An 18,112-nucleotide genomic window follows, 5' to 3' on the forward strand; every position below is an offset into this window, starting at 1 on the left:
GGAGTCTTCAGCTATTCTTATTCTTCCTAACAGTTTATCAAATGCTAGATTAAGACTGCTTATTCATACTTCAATCAAGGAACGCAAAGGGAAATCAGGAGTAGTTGTTTTAACATACTCAAAATGCTGCATCCCTTTGATAACTTTGACCAGTTACTGCAATAAACTTTTTATGTTGCAAGTTTAGTGAAATGGGGCCGGGCTGTGGCGCAGCTGGCTAGTAACCAGCTGCTAAAAATCACTACTGACCGAGAGGTCATGAGTTCAAAACCCGGGTCGGGTTAAGCCTCCGACTATTAAAAAAAAATATAGCCCCGGCTTGCTGTTGACCTATGCAGCCCCGAAAGACAGTTGCATCTGTCAAGTAGGGAAAATTTAGGTATGCTTTATGCGGGAGGCTAATTTAACTAATCTACAACACCATAAAACTGCTCACAAGGAAAAGAATGAGGAAGAACAGCCACCAATGGACGGTGAAGCAACAGCTCTCCCTGTGGCCGGAATCGTGAAGCTGGAAAGATGTTAAAATGCCTCTGTGTCTGTCTAAAACTGAATGTTGTTTGTCTGTTGGCACTGAATGTTTGCCATATATGGGTTCATTGTAATCTGCCCTGAGTCCCCTTCGGGGTGAGAAGGGCGGAATATAAATACTGTAAATAAATAAATAAATAAATGTTATATAGTAATTGGCTTCTTTAGGAACAAAGAAAAAGCTAACAAGGCTTTCTTCCCAGTAACATGGACACAAGCAGATCTGAAACAAGAAAGTGTGTCTATATGTGTGTTCACACACACACACACACACACTCACGTCACTTCTGCTTAGGAAATATTTTTAGAATTTATAAATACAACATGCAAAGTAGCCTTCAACATCAGGAGTCAACGGATGACAGTTTTTGTCCAACAAACATCTACTACCTGCCAAGTAAGAAATGTTTAAACATATTTCTAGTACATGGCCACAGATGAAATACTACAAAGAGCTTGCCTGATATGCATCATACGATATTTTATCCGTTCCATCCCACACTGCACTAAGTTGAACCAAAACAGCTCTTCCAGAAGGAGACAGGACTTTAACTCTGGGCGTGTTCACATAGACTGAAACCACTGAAGAACGGTCTTGTTCTGTAGGATTATAAATCAAAAGGTACCTGCAAGAAACATTGCCAGAACTTTACAAAAACAACATAATTTGCCCAAAGATGTCTATGTTATCCAAAATAAATTATATGTGTAAGAAATTATCTACAATTATGCATTGCCAAGAAAACACAAAAAAGGAGAATCTATGTTTAGTGTGTTCTTAAAAAGACACAGTTGTTTATGTGTTTTGGAAAAAACATACTGAAGAGAGGTTCTTGACTAATCTCTTTCCCAAGGCAAATCTATTTATCTGAATGTATATATAGTGGGGATATTTTAAAACCTCAAAATATTATCCAAAGCAAAGGAATTTTAAGTATGTAAATGCAACACTGCAATTTATTTTTAAAGAAAGTCACTAATTATCTTTAAGTAGGGCATAACTGAATTTCCTCCAGCAAAAAAGCTTTTTCAGATCCAACCCACGCTTTCAGTATTACCTATAGTTAATAGTATGAATTGCTCCGACAGGCAAAACCTGCATCCAATTGCTTCTAGATATGTTGTTTATTTGCTAAAACCACAGCCAAAATGACTGACTGTTTACCAATACATAATTTCTTTAGTGAAATCATAAACAATATAGCATGAAACACTAGACATCTCCTAAAATGTGCACTCACAAACATTAGAAAATTCACAATGGAAGATCCTTTAACAGTTTTTATTTCTAGGCCTGCAAAAACACTGCAGTTCCCATTTAGGTTACTGAAATATTCTTGTAAGCTGTTACATAGAACCATGACAATATAACAACATTTTTGTTACTTTTTCATTATATAATTACGCAAGTAGGGAAGCGTGCAGGACTCTTTTCTTCCTCATTTTTAGAACTATTGGAATGAAACTTGCAGGGTTTTTTTTCAACAATCTTTTTTTTTTAAAAAATCAAGAGTTATCTCCTTGATTTTCTATTTTCAATAATACAACATAACCAGGAAATCATTCCCCACAAGTTTCAGAAAGATTTGCACCTCCACTGATTTTTGGGGAATTTTAACCAACATAAACTTAAGAGTACTATTTCACTGGAGAACTCCAGAGGCCATCCAGTCCAACCCCCTTCTGCCAGGCAGGAAAAGCACAGTCCCCAACAGATGCCCATCCAGCCTTTGAAATAAATAATAATAATAATAATAATAATAATAATAATAATAATAATAGGAAACCTACTAGGTAAACTTTGGAGTTACTGCCTCTCAACTTTGCCTACCTCACAGCGTTGATTCAACTCCCTACAATCCTCTTTTATCTCAAAATCCCTTTAGAGAATGAACACAGGTTGCTCCCCACCAAAACTTTCAGAGAGGAGGAGGAGGCACAAGGCGGTAAGCAGAATTCTGGGAAATGTAGTTTGGGAAGGTTAGGACCCCTGTAGCAGAGAATTCAAAAGGCTCAGAATTCCGCTCACTTCTCACATTAAAGCCTCAATGTGAGTATGGTCTCTACCTGTCCCTCTCTGGGCTGGCCATGTGTCGGAGCGGCTTCTTCCTAGTCCGTCCATCCAGCCAGGCCTTCCACCTGCTTCGGGGGCCCCTTGCTACCCCCTTTGGGAAAAGAGCAGGGCTTTTCCCTTGACTCTGGGCCTCGCTATCCTCCGAGTGGTCCTGTGGGGGAACCAAACCCAGCCCTTTTGGGGGAGAAGCAGTTCCCACGACGGAGATCTAGAGCCATTTACGAAACATATAACTCTTCCGAAAGTCATAGGCCAGTGTTTTGAATCTTAAGTTTTTTTGCATGGGTGTCCCCTGCATTTCTTAATATTGCATCATATGTGCGAATCTTAAGAAATAGATACGACAAACAAGGCATAAAGTTTTGCACAGCCCAAATATATATTCTTGGGATTGAAATTTACAATGTATGCAGTGATATTTAAAACATTATGCTTTACAAAGAAGGGTAGGAGAAATCAGTACACAAGAAATCTGCAAACTAAAATGCATATTATGAGTTTTGCCATAGAAATATCAACCCATATCACAACTTAGATGTATCTTTCAATGTCGTTGTTGTGTGTCTTCAAGTCATTTTTGCCCTAATGAGAATCTATACTGTGGATTTCTTGGCACAATTTGTTTAAAGGAAATTTGCCTTTGCCTTCCCCTGAGGCTGCGAGAGTGTAACTGGCTCAAGGTCCTCCAGTGAGGTTCCCTGGCCATGGAGGTATTCGAACTCTATGTCCTAGTCCAAAACTCAAACCCCAACACAAGACTAGCTCTTTCAATACTGCTGTTTTAATCCAAACACTGTTGGAAAATAAAATATTTATATCTTATCTAAATTGGAGATATTTAATGCCTGCTATGTGAGAAAAGTGAAGCTCATGCATGTATCAGCAATCATAATACTTTTCTAAATCGGAAGATGTGAAACCTTTGTGTCAGATTAAACAAAGATGCAGCAGAACCACAATTAATATGATCACCAAAGCAGTAAGATATAAAAGGTTATTTGTTTATAGATCATTTTTTAAAATGTCCAACAAAAGTAAGCTTGTAGTGCAGCAAGACTGAGGTACCGAGGGAAGGGGAATTTAGATCTTAAATGTAGTCATGATTTGCCACTTGAGAAAGAAGACGAGGCGAGACGGAAACCTATCAAGCGACAAGACACAGATATGAGGAGCATCCAGCAAAAAGTTGAGGATATAGACCCATACGGACATTAGAAATATGTCTAATACAGAGTTACTGTGCCTTTTTAAAGCAAAGCATAAGTTCTACTAGTTAAATCAGTTATCCACTACTGTTGAGCACGGTATTTGTCCCTTTTGTTTAATTTATGTTTCCGTTTCGTACCGTCCATTTGGATGGCACGAAACGGAAAGGCCCCTCCCCCTGAAACAAGTATCAAATCGATACGAAAGGCAGGCGGGAGCCAATATCGGCTCCAAGCCAAGTTCCTTGGATCAATGTAGACCCAAAGCACTGGGCTGCAGGCAACCCTGCACTTTGGGCCTACGGGTGCAGGCTTTGGGCCTATGCATCTGGGCCTCGCAGGGTCTGATGCAGACTCTGCAGCCAAGCACTGTGTAGGGAGCACTCCTTACTCGGCACCCAGCTGCAGAGTCTGCAGAGTCTGCAAAGCCTGGGTGCATAGGCCCAAAGCCTGCACCCATAGGCCCAAAGCTCCCGGGCCTACAGGTGCAGGTTTTGGGCCTATGCATCCGGGCCTTGCAGCGCCTGCAGCCAATTAAGGAGCGGTCCTTACTCACCAACTGGTTGCAGATCCTGCGAGGCTCAGGTGTATAGGTCCAAAGCCTTTACCCGTAGGCCTGGGCGCTTTGAGCCTACTAGTGAAGCCCCCTCCCACCCAATGGGCTGAAAGAAATGGATCCAGAAAACAAAAATGAAATTTCTGGCCTCCTGATTTCAGGAGGCCCAGACAAAAACGGATCAGGGCCCTGACAAAAGCCCGGACATGAAACGGAACAAGGTAAGTCCCGAATGCACACCACTAGTATCTACAATAATCAAGACATCACACTCATGAAAAGACTGTACTTCACTCATACAATGCGGCACAGAACATCATCCATCCACAAAGATAACAACTGCTAGATAGAACTAATCCCAAAAAAATTCATGGAGGCAGATTTACCGATGTCTGAAAGTGGACTTTAAGACAAGAACTTGGCAAAACTGGACAACTACCTCTGTTTCAGAGGCAACAGGCAGCTGTGCTGCTCTCACCATTCAGAGCACTCCTTTGTGGCACTGCCTCTGGGTCTACGGCTGGAATTGATTTCGTCCTTCAAAAATTTAAAATTGTTCTCCTGTCTTGATCAGTCAGAAAGACCCTGAAGAAAAAAATTTCCAGTCAGAATATTTGTACCCCAGAACTAGAAAGGAGGCTTGGCCATCATTAATGTGCTCTTCAGGATGCCAACTGCTACCTGCCACTGCTCGGTTGTACCTGCCTCTCCCCACCACATTCCACAGTTCCACAAAAATGAATCCACTTGGGTATGAGCTTTGGGAGCATGCACTAAATTTGATTGCCTCCATTAGGATTTACACTGGGAAAATATTTCCACTTTTTATAGTGCAATAGTGAGTGACTGGCTAATAAAAGAACCCAATGAAAATTGCTATATTGATCTCTCTCCTTCAAACATACAAATAGCTGAATATTTCTTTTAAAAAAATGTCCCAAGAATGTTCTTCAGAAACAATCAGGTACAAAGTCAGGTTCTAATTTCTGGAGACAAAAAGTATTACTGCTCATACCAAGAAACACTTGAGATCTGATTGGGTATAAAGTTGCCATATTTTAAAAGGTAAAGAAAAGGACACATGTACCAACTGATTACTTTAAGCCATCAACACCATAGCATCTCTCACTTTAAATACCCACTCTACAAGATAAGATAATTTGAATAGAAATATTCCTAACCTTTGTTGTCTTTTTTAAAAGAACCCAAATTAGGCTTCTCTTTTCTCCTTCTCACCACACCGAGGCATTCTGTTCCATTACCTCCAGCAGACAGAGACTCCCTCAACAGCTTCACCCGCCAAGTCCTGCGTTAGTCTCTCTTGCTTCCTCACCCCATGTCACTGTCATTCTTTCTGAGTGTTTTGCTGGACTGGCCTCTAGTAAACATCCAATATGTACTCCAATATGTACATCCAATATATACAATATGTACTCCAGATTACTTATGCACATACTGAACTAGCCCCTTTAAAGAATCATATCTTCACTGTAAAATTGCTAACATGCCACCAAATATACAACCCTTCCTACAAATACCAACTATGAAGAGCAATAATATAAATAAAACAGAGCCTGAAGACATAAGACACATTATCAAATCAATTCAATAGGGAAAGTTATAACAAAATGGCTACCAAACAGTAAGTGATTTCACAAGGCTGGAAGTGATAACACAAATACAGCTTTTAAAGATACCTTGTTAAAATAGACCCTCTGAATACTTCTTCTAGAAAAGTTAGCATGGACTAGAACAGTGGTTCCCGACCTGTGGTCCGTGGACCACCAGTGGTCCTCAAGAACTAAAATATGGTCCACAGTCTCACAGTTACTATACTGTTGCAACAAGAGTGACTGGTCTCATGAAACTCTCTTATAATGCCGAGGCAATGAAGATGTTGGGAGGGGAGTGGCTGACTACCCACAAAAGGCGTAACAAGCCTCCTGACTGCTGCTTCTCCTCTCCCTCCTTCACCCTGAGCGGTACCATTCCATGTAGCGCCTGGAAGCGGGGGTGCCTTGGTGTCTTTGTTTTTCGGCCTGTTCCTGAGGTTATTTGGGGTAATGATTAAAAAAATTGCATTAGATAGACCACATCAGCTCTAAATTTTTAAATATGGTTTTCTGTGGGTGAACAGATGGCAACTACTGGATGACATATGTTCTATATCAGAAACTAGAGCTGACATGGTCTAACCAATGCAATTTTCTGAATCAGCACCCCAAATAATCAAACCGAATCTAAAATTGACCAAAAACTTATTTGCAACCTATTGAGTACTAATGTTGGAGATTGATACCTAGTCAAAGTGGTTCTTGGTCAAAAAAAGGTTGGGAACCACTGGACTAGAAGGATTTCTACTTTTTTGAACCAATTCTTTCATTTATTTAGTATACCAACTGAAGGCATTGACTATATAATATGGAAACTTTCTGTTTCGCTCTCAGCTCAACCATGAGTCACAAACAAGCTATCCACCTGTTTCTATACTACAATTCTGCTAAATTAAAAGGTATGTTCTGGGGATTATTAGGAACATATATATATAGTACTTGTAACATTTGATATTTATTTGAAGAATTTCTGTACTGCCTCCTAGCTCACAAGGGCACATAGCACTTACATTATTAAATACATTTGCTTCAGTAACATTTTAAATTTTATAACTGCCTGTCAAAAGCACAAAGCAATTTTAAACCAAAATGTACAGATTGTTATGAAATTTCAATGTCTAATAAAAGCATATAATGTATTCCTCCATCAGCTTTTTACAAGTGTTAATACCTTGTCAATTTCCATAAACGTAATGCTAAGAGAACCAAAACAATACAAATATTCACCACAACCATGAGACAATAGGTTTACTTAACACTTATTTTTGAACAGATGTGCAAAGGGAAACAGTTAATTTGAAGCTGGCTTCATGCCCTATCTTATATAATTATATCTAGGTTGATATAGCTCTGATATGTTTATTCATATAATACTGCAAGATAGTAACATCCTAAATGTTTTATCTTTTGGAACCAAAAGTACAGAGACTATAGTCCTAGTCCATAATCTTCTGAAATGCTCTTAGTTTGTGACTTGCTACAAAGTCCCAATCTAAGACTTTTTAAGGAAGACAAGTGAAGAAGCTCTACTGGTTAGAAATGAAATATATAAAGGCTGCCTAATAAAAGTGTTATGAAGATAACACTAGAGAAAATTGTGCGCACAGTTTCTATCCTTTTCACTTCCGAAAGTCAGAACACTGAAATCTTCATGAACCCCACTGCTGTAGTTCTGCTTCACTGAGCAACAGACGGCATTAGACACATATTATTCATATGGTCTTTTCCTAAATTTTACCAAAGACAACCATGTAATTAATTACTAAGTGCCATGTTTATGGTCAAAGAACTTCTTATATATAAACTTATATCTAGATAAATAAGAAACCTTGGCTATTACTTTAAACTTTTGTCCTTGAAATCATCTAGTTTAACACAAAACGAACACATATTCTCCTGAAACACTGCAATAACCTAGTCTGAAACTCTTTTCAAAATGTATAGTTTATCATTAAGACTGAAAGATACTTGTCATATAATCTGCTATAAATCAGATATAATCTGCTGATTTAGTGAGACCTTCCACTACTAGTTGTTTTAGATTTTTAAACAGTAATTTATATTTTCCCTTGCCCTAAGTACTAAGGGTCTGAATACTCTAGGCAGCAGATCTCATCTGTTCTTGGAAGCTAAACAGAGGAAGGCTAGTTTAGCACTTGGAGGGGAGACTGTTCATTAATTCCAGCTACTGTGGGTTTTATTTCAGAAGAACCACCTGCAAAACCACTTCTGAATATTCCTTACTTAAGAAAATGCAGTGAAATTCCTGTGATTTCCATAAACAAGAAATGACTTCACTGCACATGTACAAACACATTATCACATACTACTTAATGCAAATCTGTAATTATTCCACAAGAGACAAAAATATTTTTGGCACAATGTTACATTTGTTTCTTTCTTGTGTCTGCATCTTGAAAGAGCTTTGCAAAGCATTATATTCTGAGATATCGTATGGTCAGTGATGCGGGTTTTGCGGAGGAGAAAGAAGGAAATGCTGCTATCTGAATTAGAACATTTGGTATAAATATCATATTCAAACATATTCAATTATTTTATTGGAACACTTGTAACAATGTAAGTGGTATTATCATATACTTAAATATACTTATATTTAAGATGATTATACATGAAAGAATGCAATTTTCTAGGACACACATGTAAGAGTATTACAGAAGCAAGCAAAGCGAAGTGCCTTAAAGCTAAATACATCTGTACAACTATAGTACCTTCAGTTATACTTACCCACTGTCTAAATTGCTTAACAGTTCCATTTCAAGTGGAGAAATATCTAACTCAGAACACTAATAGACATTCTATTTCACAAAAGCAGGGGCAGGGAAAGTGCAGCCGCCTGCACGTGATGTGACCCTCCCTCCACTATTGATTTTGTGGCCGCCAGGGATCAAAACAAATGGATTTCGGGATACTGTGGACCAATTTAGGCTCCAGAGAAGACTTTTTTGAAATAGGAAGTGAACAGAAAGAGATGTCTCCCAGGGGGGATTTGGGGAGGGAAAAAAAAACAATTTCTTTGAGGAAGAGTTAGTAGTGGGTGTCCTGGTAGACCACTAAGTTCTCCCCCCCCCTCCACAGCTACCCACCCTGCACTATAGGAAGAATGTGTGTCTGTGAGAACAAGCAATGTATCACATATTCTCTTGACTTGTCCTTTTAGTTGAGAATTAAAATAGAAACAACATAATAATAATAATTATTATTATAATAATAATAATACAGTAGAGTCTCACTTATCCAACATAAACGGGCCGGCAGAACGTTGGATAAGCGAATATGTTGGATAATAAGGAGAGATTAAGGAGAAGCCTATTAAACATCAAAATAGGTTATGATTTTACAAATTAAGCACCAAAACATCATGTTATACAACAAATCTGGCAGAAAAAGTAGTTCAATACACAGTAATGCTACGTAGCAATTACTGTATTTACGAATTTCGCACCAAAATATCACGATGTATTGAAAACATTGACTACAAAAATGTGTTGGATAATCCAGAACGTTGGATAAGCGAGTGTTGGATAAGTGAGACTCTACTGTAATAAAACTTTATTTATACCCCGCCACCATCTCCCCAATGGGGACTCAGGGTGGCTTACATGGGGCCACGCCCAAAACAATACAATGTAAACAGCATATAAAAGAGCAGCACAACACAATACAACAAACAATACAGTAAATAATATCCATTACAAAATAAAACAAGGAGACAATAAAAACAAGGGCAGACCACATGAACATTAAGTTAAAACTCGGGGTGAGAAGGACATAAAAATAAAAACCACAGCGAACAGGGTCATAAGGGAGTGGGGTATTCTGGAGGATAGATATTAGGGGGAGCAACGGAAAAGAAATATAAAATGGTTACTCTCCAAAAGCGCAGCGAAGGAACCATGTTTTCAAGTCTTTCTTGAAGGCTGCTAGTGTGGGGGCTTGCCTAATCTCCGCGGGCAGAGAATTCCACAATCGGGGGGCCACAGCAGAAAAGGCATTTGTTAGTCGCTATTGAGGACAAGGATCTGTTGCACTTATCTCCTTATGATAGTAACTAGAAATTCACACCCTATATTTAGGTCATTTAATATGACTGATTGCAGTACACCACCCAACACAATTATGGATAAACTGAACTAAATACAGGGTGTTTGAAAAAAAAACTCCCTAGTTTTAATGTATTTATACTTAAAACTAGGGAGTTCTTTTCCATCACCCTGTATACGGTGTGGAATGTTTTTTTCTAGAGGAAATATAGCATCAGAAAAATTTCAATCTGGCACTTGGGATCTGGTACTCATTGCCTACACTGCCTAACCCTTTGCATACTTAGCTACCTTACAGAGGCTTTTATGAACCCTCCAACAGAATATGTATATTGGGCACCATCAAGTGTCCCACTGCGCATCAGGCTTTTCCAATGAATATCGCCACTCCCTATGCACCAGTGGTCATTTTGCTAACTGTCTGATATGGTCAAGTAACAGCAGCCCCTTGCTAAGTTTGGACATTGCTAAATTATTCAATTCTATTTCCCTCAAACGTAAGTCCATTTATGAAGACTGAATACCCAAACGAATTCTGACCTAGATTTATAGCCTACTTTACTGCTATGAATGAAATATGAGTAAGTGTGGGTGTGTTAAAAGGGTGGCTTTGGGCCTTGCAAAAATTGATAAAGGAATACTGTTTGGAATTTATCTTCAACACAAGTATTTATGAATCATGATTTAATCATATCCTTCAAATTAAGTATTATGTAGTTTTATGATATAGTTTTCAGCAAAATGTGCGAAAGCATTATAGCACACAACATTACAAGTAAAATTTTAAAAGTCCAAAAGGTTGGCTCCAGAGCGGACTCTCCAGTAGTGGAAGAGCTCCAGATAGATTGGGTCCATGCTTCTCTCGAGAATGCTGTGGATCACCTGACAAAAGTTCTAGAGTGCCTCCCACGGCAAAGCTTTGAGACACAGTAGGCAGAAAATGGAATATTGACATAAACCACTTACCCTTTTCTAGTAACAAGATCATTCAGTTATTGATACCCTACACTATACAGACTGAGAATCATCCTGACAATATATAATTTTGCACAAATTCAGTTTCTCTGTTCCAGCACCACTACTTAGTGACCAGATTCCTTCATTAGGAAGAATGACTAAGGAACCTTTGTTCTGTTAAATTGCACATTCCTCAAAATAAAAAGAGTATAATTTGTTGGGGCAGCCTGGTAGTAAGTGAGAGAAGAATTTACAGTAATACAGGACTGTATACTGCACATCATCACTCCATGTCTTTTTTGTCACCTTCTCTCTTACACACACAGAGGTACACATTGCTGAAATGATTTGCAGAGGAAATCTTTACAGCAAGAACGATCCCACAATATCTGAAGGACTAAGAACTACACTCAGACCCAATACCACAGGGTTTCTCGCCATTTAAAAGATGGGTTTCCACAGAGTGCTCTATTATTTTAAAAATTATTCCCCTTTTATTTTGTAAATCGTTGCTAATCACCTAGTATCTTCCAGAACCATATTGGGTTTTTAAAAACTGAATTGTATACTGTCATTATATAACATTTATTAATATTTTAAATCAAATATTCAGAAGCAAAATGCTTACCTTGGCTGATTACTCAGTTGCATGATGGTCTTGTGTGGCAAAGAGTCTTGTGAGGACTGAGAATCATCCTGACAATAGGTAAATATGTCCAATTTATTCACAGATATAAATGCATAAAATAAAACTGTACTTTAAATTAATCAAAAATGCAATCCTTTACTCACTGTTCAATCTTCACTAATATCAACAGACATTTTTCACATCACATGCGTACAACAGTCTTATTTTCCGAAGGTCCTTCCACACAGCCATGTAACCCAGGATATCAAGACAGAAAATCCCACAATATCTGATTTGAACTGGGATATCTGAGTCCACACTGCCATATATTCCAGTTCAAAGCAGATAATTTGGGATTTTATTCAGCTGTGTGGAAGAGGCCAGAGACTATATGCAAGGGTTTAGGTTTTCTGTCTCCTGGTTGTTATATGGGGGAATTTATATGCATTTTCTGTGTAAGATTTATTTTTTTTAAATGTGAGTTTGTTCTGGGTGGAATGCATTTTTTCTTGCTTGTAAGCATTAAAGTTATTTGTCTCTTAGTATAATGATTAATACTGCTGTAAAATTCATGTTTTGTAGAAGCAGAAAACTGTGTGTTTAAAAGAGTCATCTTGATTTTCAGAGCTGAGGTCCCTTGTATTCATATTCCTCGACTAGTTCTACTTAAATGTATCTATTTTGTAATGGCACCCCAAATTCTCCAGATACATCCACCACCTGAAAACCTAGGTACTCTCTTCCCATAAGAAACACAATCAGGTTGTATGTCATATTAACTGGACTACTTTTGATCATAAAAAGCATTTTTTCTTCTTAATGTTTAATCCTTATTCAAGATTCGTTGTCCAGTTTGCAATGGGCACTCAGCTACCAAAGTGGTACAAAATTTAAAGTTCTCCATGTACAATGTACCTTAACCATCTAATTCTGAGAAGCTAAGCTGACAGACCTTTTCACCAACACAACTGTGCCCTCATTGTGAATCAGGTGCTGCCACCACCATGAAAATTATTTTCATAAACCTACCATTGTAAGGAATGGTTCTGATGGATTATAACTATACATTTCTTGGTCCTTTAGAATAAGAATGTGAGTAGAATCAGTGATGATTTTCTTCAAGTTAATTAAAGAGTGGAAAAGCCTGCGGATAAAAAAAAATACTGTAAATCTGGCAGGCTTTATTCAAGCATTTATTTATCTTAAAGCACTAGGGGAAAAAGAGTAGCAATTACTGAATATTGGCTAACATGTAGCTATTAATCAAACTACTTCATCACAAAACAAGTATGAGAAAAAGTATGTCAACATTTATAGCACCATGCACAAAAGAAAAACCCATAAAATTCCAATCTAATCTTAAACCAAAAAATGTATGCAGGCTCTATGAAACTTAAAGCACTCACCTAGTCCCATAATCCACAACAACCCAGTCTTTAGATGTTCCTGTGATAGCATCATGATGTTGGAAAAGTCCCAGGTTTCTCCTAGCCTCTGTTAGTAATCTGAAGTGATCTACTGAAGGAAATGCTTTCATTTTCTCCGTTTTCTTAGACTGTACCAGAGCTAAAGAATAAAGCATTTCTGCAGACCTTGAATAAAGAGAAATTTTTTTTATTGACAGGATCAATGTCAGTTTTGTAGATCAACATCTACAAAACTACAGATCATTATTATTTGACCAAGAAAATGAACATTTATATGCCACCTTCTAACAATAAAAAGTTAAAATGAACCACACCTGCAATATCAACAGTTTTAATTATTTCTCATCCTCAACTTGGGGTGGTAGGTAATACCCCTTTACTTTAGATTATCAGCTAAAGAAAAACAGGTTGCAAAAGCATTTCATAAATATATTTAGCCACTAGAGTTTAACTTTAAGAAACCCAGACCACAAGAACATGGTGGTAGCGCAAGACAGAGACACGAATATCAATGCAGAGGACAAAGGGGTGAAGATGAAGAATGGCTGCAGTTATTTGCAGGACTGCAATAGCTCAAAGGTGAATTTCATTGTCCTGTGTCATGATACTAATTCATTTCTCTGAGCACCATCACCTCTGTAACCAAAACCACAATAGACATGCACAAAAGTGAGAGGGCTGGCAAATTCAAGGTAACCTTGGTGTTTGGACAGAAACAAAACTTATGTAGCTAATAAATATTGATCTGAGGAAATCATAAGAACAGACTAAGAGAGATTGTGCATGCTTCAAGACCACAGGAAGCTGAATAGAGTCACTGAAAAAGAGGAGCCCTGAGGAAGAGACATCAAAACAATAAGAAAAGGGTATAGTTGTATTTAGCTGCACAGCTAGAGCTTCTCTTGCTTCACACTACTAAATCTTTTGCATGTCTCTAAGGTCAGAGACAAGTGTTACCCAAAACAAGTCAACCAAATAAATTTCACAGATTATAATAAAATCAGTAAAAACAGAAGTGCAACCTCTGGCAATCGATTGATCAAAATCAGTCTAATGATGAATGGATATACTTAATGGGGATGGAAAGTTAACTGCTGGGTGGAGGGAATGAGTGGATGATATTCACCATGAATGGTCATTGTAGGAGAGAAAGGCTAAAGGAGCAATCCATCATACATGGCTTAACCCCTTGTGCTAACTTGATTCTAAACCGATTAACCTCAACTATGATATGGAAGACATACAGAAAAATTTATTAACTTTCTCAAATTCATTTTGCTTTCTTTTCTTACCAACTGTCTCTGAAAACATGGCTGATTAATTAACTCTAAGGGGAGAGAAAGAAAAAACTCGACAGGTTAGCAAGATCGGAATGAAAAACTGATGGGCAGGCAGTTGAGAGCAATGGCTGCAATGCTTGAGAATTCTGTTGGTTCCCGTCTCAATCAGCTGACATGAGGGGGTTAACCAATGCATAGTGGATTACTCCTACAGCCTATCTGGGAAGGGGATGGAATTGATCCTAAACAGAAACACACTACAGTGCCACATTTAGTTCAGGACTTAGTTCTTAATATCTACAGCAATTTTGATTACCAGTTGCTATGTAAATGAAACATTAACAGATGCCAGGAGGCTTGAGAACCCCTCTTTGAGTTCTCAAGAAAATGCTTAGAAATTGTCTAGAAAATGCTTAGAAAAACACTTAGGAATATGAGGAACCCATCCTTCCCCAGTAGCCCAATGCAGGTCTGCAAATGCTCAATGGGCACAGTTTGCTTACTGATTGTTGGGAGAGAGAAAAACTGAAAACCTTGGGAAGCAGTGATGAAATGTCTGGGTATGTGGACAAAATGTACACACCACTACAAAGTTTTATTGCAATTTCCCAATAGGCTGCTTTGGCATGTCGGGACAATATATGTCACTGAGAATAGATAATAATGAGAGGTTTCTTCATATTCCAAACAAATCCTACCGACAAAGAAATTGAGAATTGTCAGGCCAGAGGCATCTGTTACTACTTACCTTAAATATGATTCTAATATCCTATCTAGGCGTTTGTAGAAGGGTCGTGATGTAAAATACCCACTCCAGTAATGATGATCTCTGTCTGCATAGGTGAAAAAATCTCCACTCAGAACAGGGAACACTGAATTGCTGTTTTTTTCATCCAAATTACTGGTTTTTCGGAGCGTCTCAAAGTAATCGGATAAGGTCCCAAACTGAGCCTAAAACAAAGTAAAATGGAATACAAGTCCTTTACACTACATTCAGTTGAAGTACAATGCCTCTCCAGTCCCCACATCTAACCCCAATTTTTATCTGGCAGAAATGTGTGTCTTGTTATTTCTTGAAAAGAGTGGGCAGAAGATAAATAGTGTGTTGCTTATAGTGTCTTTTTCATGTTTGAGACAATGCTGCAATGGAGAGCTAAGGACTCATAGCAGAATTTTGCTTTTCCATGTCCCTCTACTCACCAGACCTGGCGCCTACTTACTCTTTACAATTACTTTAAGTTTTATCAAACACTGATTAATACTCTAAAATAACTCTGGAATGGTAGCAGTATGGGAGGGAGACAAAGTTGATTTTTCAAATATTATACAGTACTCATAAAGATTTTTCCCAAGAATGGCAATCTCCCTGACAATCAACATATATGCACAGCATGCAGTCTAGTTGACTTCCATGCCTTCCATGCTTTGTACCATGGTCAGTGTTACATGGACAAATGGGAATAATGGAGAGTTAGGCCTGCATGTCCCTTCCTCTATATTCCACTCACAAAGCTAGAGGGATGACTGGCAGCCATTTCAAACAATCCCAGCTACCTTTGTGTATAAACTAGATATAATGGTTTACAACAAATTCGGTTGACTTTAACAAGCTTCATATCTGATAATTTGAAACTGGCTTGATATGAAACTGATCTAGGTTCATCATAACTAATGATCCCTGTTTACCATATAACAAATGATTATTCTCTTTAAATAAAACTAACCATTATACAAATTTATTCTTTTTGACATAAATAGTCTGGAGACAGGAGGAAGAACATGCAAGTCCAATTTAACAATGCCAAGTTGTACCCATAACATGCTGAGCCATGTTGTACCACTAAGGACAAACTATACCAAACTGCAAATTGAACTCGAATGCACTCTACTGCATAAGCCACTAACATAAACAAGAAAACTAATCTCAAATGATTCACCTCATTTGACAGCAATCAACCATGTACCATTAATTATTCAAACTGTTTCAGTTGTTCATGTGAAATAGGAATGCTTACTGTTTATGACAAAGGGAAATAGTTTAAATCTAAACTACGTCAGTGTTCAGTAAATCCAGGAGAGTAGCATTTCTTTGTTTCATACACATTTATATAAAGTTTTACATTTAAAATAAATATGACCAAAATTATGACTACTTTTATTTAGCTGTGGTTTAATTATTATAATTTGTTTTTGGGTTTCAATATCACAATATTTGTTTTTATTCACAGTTGCTTTTTAAAAAAAAAAAAGGATCTGCTTTGAATTCCAAATTTGAATTCCTATTTGGGGAGAAAGGTAGATATTAAGATTAAGATTATACATATTTCCATACCTCTGAAATACATTTCTTTACCAGCAAGTGACTTGGAGGTTCAGGAGAACAGAAAATTTAGAAAGAATAGAAGCTTATTATTTAAAACAAAATTGAAATGTTTGTTTAGACTCTTAGGCACATTCTATGTGCAGTCAAGCTAAATAATCTGATCTGTCGAGCTGTGGTGGTGCAATAGGTTAAACCTTTGTGCCGATCGGGCTGCTGACCTAAAGTTTAGGTTGCTGACTTGAAGGTTGCCAGATCAAATCTGTGAGCTCCTGTCTGTCAGATTTAACTAGCTGGGAGAGAAGCCTCCCAGCAAGATGGTAACACATCCAGACGTCCCCTGGGCAACATCTCTGTAGTCTGCAAGTTCTCTCACACCAGAAGCGACTTGCAATATGTTATCTAGTCGCTTCTGACATAATAAAAAAAATCTGATATGTCAGTATAGAATGATTTTTTAAAAATAAAATCAGCAAAAGGAAATCATCTCTAAAAGATTTCAATAATGATGCTGACAGTCCTAAGAGTGACTGTATTACTATAAATTTTCAGGAGTGTAATGTAGATTTGGCTTTTGAAGCATATATTTTTGAAAAACTAACTCATACGCTGTTTCATTTACTAATTCTGTTATTAATAATTTATCATACTATCTGCTATAGAACTGATTATGCATACCACTAGAATGGCTTTAACCACCTTCCATGAGTGTCAAAAAGTCAGAAGTTTTTTATACATGAATTACTTTCCTTTTTGCTGAGGCATATAAGAGAACAGTGTGGTAAATGTAAGATAGTTAAGTTTGGATGAAATTGCAACCGAGGACTATAATATTCTATTCATTTTACAACAATATTCATATGTAGTCCTATAGCCAAAGAACCCAGGGTAATGAACTATCTAATCAATTTAAGCAATTTCTAACTATTTCAAATATGAAACCACGATATGCCCAGATGCTGTCCAGTAACTACACTGCAACCTGGAAAAGCCACTGTTTAAGAAGATGTGCAATTTTTCCTTATAGAATGTCAGAAAAGGTGATCTGTTAGCACTCCAAGTTATGCTAGCATAAAGCCCCTCTCTTTTCTGACCTCCTCTATGACTGCACCTTACCTTAACATGGTATTCAGGATGAGAATTCAAGTAATCAAAAAGCTTTTGATAATTTTGATACTGCTGGTCCCATTCTGAACTTTCACTGTAGCGAAAATCATCTCCTAATGGAGCCAACAATACTTTGGTACGGAAAAGCTTTGACTTCTTTCTGTACTGATCTAAAATCATCCATGCCCTTGGAGATAAAAAGAGAGAACAAGAGGATATAATAACACTCGTAAGGTATTTTATACCCCCAAAAAACCCTGGTCAAGTCTGTAAATTACACTTAATTGGAGTGAATTATTAATGCATTTAAAAGAGCCATGGCAGTAAAATTTAATTCCTGAGCTATTTTGGAT

The 18,112-nt window shown here is 37.6% G+C and overlaps 1 protein-coding gene across 1 annotated transcript in view; it reads right to left on the reverse strand.

The window, feature by feature from the left end:
- Window positions 1-18,112, reverse strand: part of man2a1 (mannosidase alpha class 2A member 1) — a 92,662-nt gene that overhangs the window by 17,710 nt on the left and 56,840 nt on the right. Inside the window, exons 8-13 of the mRNA XM_008114007.3 lie at window positions 17,769-17,946; window positions 15,081-15,283; window positions 13,032-13,217; window positions 12,655-12,769; window positions 11,626-11,693; window positions 992-1,157 (exon numbers count right to left, since the gene is read on the reverse strand). Coding sequence (XP_008112214.1) covers window positions 992-1,157; window positions 11,626-11,693; window positions 12,655-12,769; window positions 13,032-13,217; window positions 15,081-15,283; window positions 17,769-17,946 — 916 coding nt within the window. The remainder of the gene's footprint in view (window positions 1-991; window positions 1,158-11,625; window positions 11,694-12,654; window positions 12,770-13,031; window positions 13,218-15,080; window positions 15,284-17,768; window positions 17,947-18,112) is intronic.

This window comes from Anolis carolinensis, chromosome 2 (genome assembly GCF_035594765.1).
Source record: "Anolis carolinensis isolate JA03-04 chromosome 2, rAnoCar3.1.pri, whole genome shotgun sequence".
Classification (NCBI taxonomy): Eukaryota; Metazoa; Chordata; class Lepidosauria; order Squamata; family Dactyloidae; genus Anolis; species Anolis carolinensis.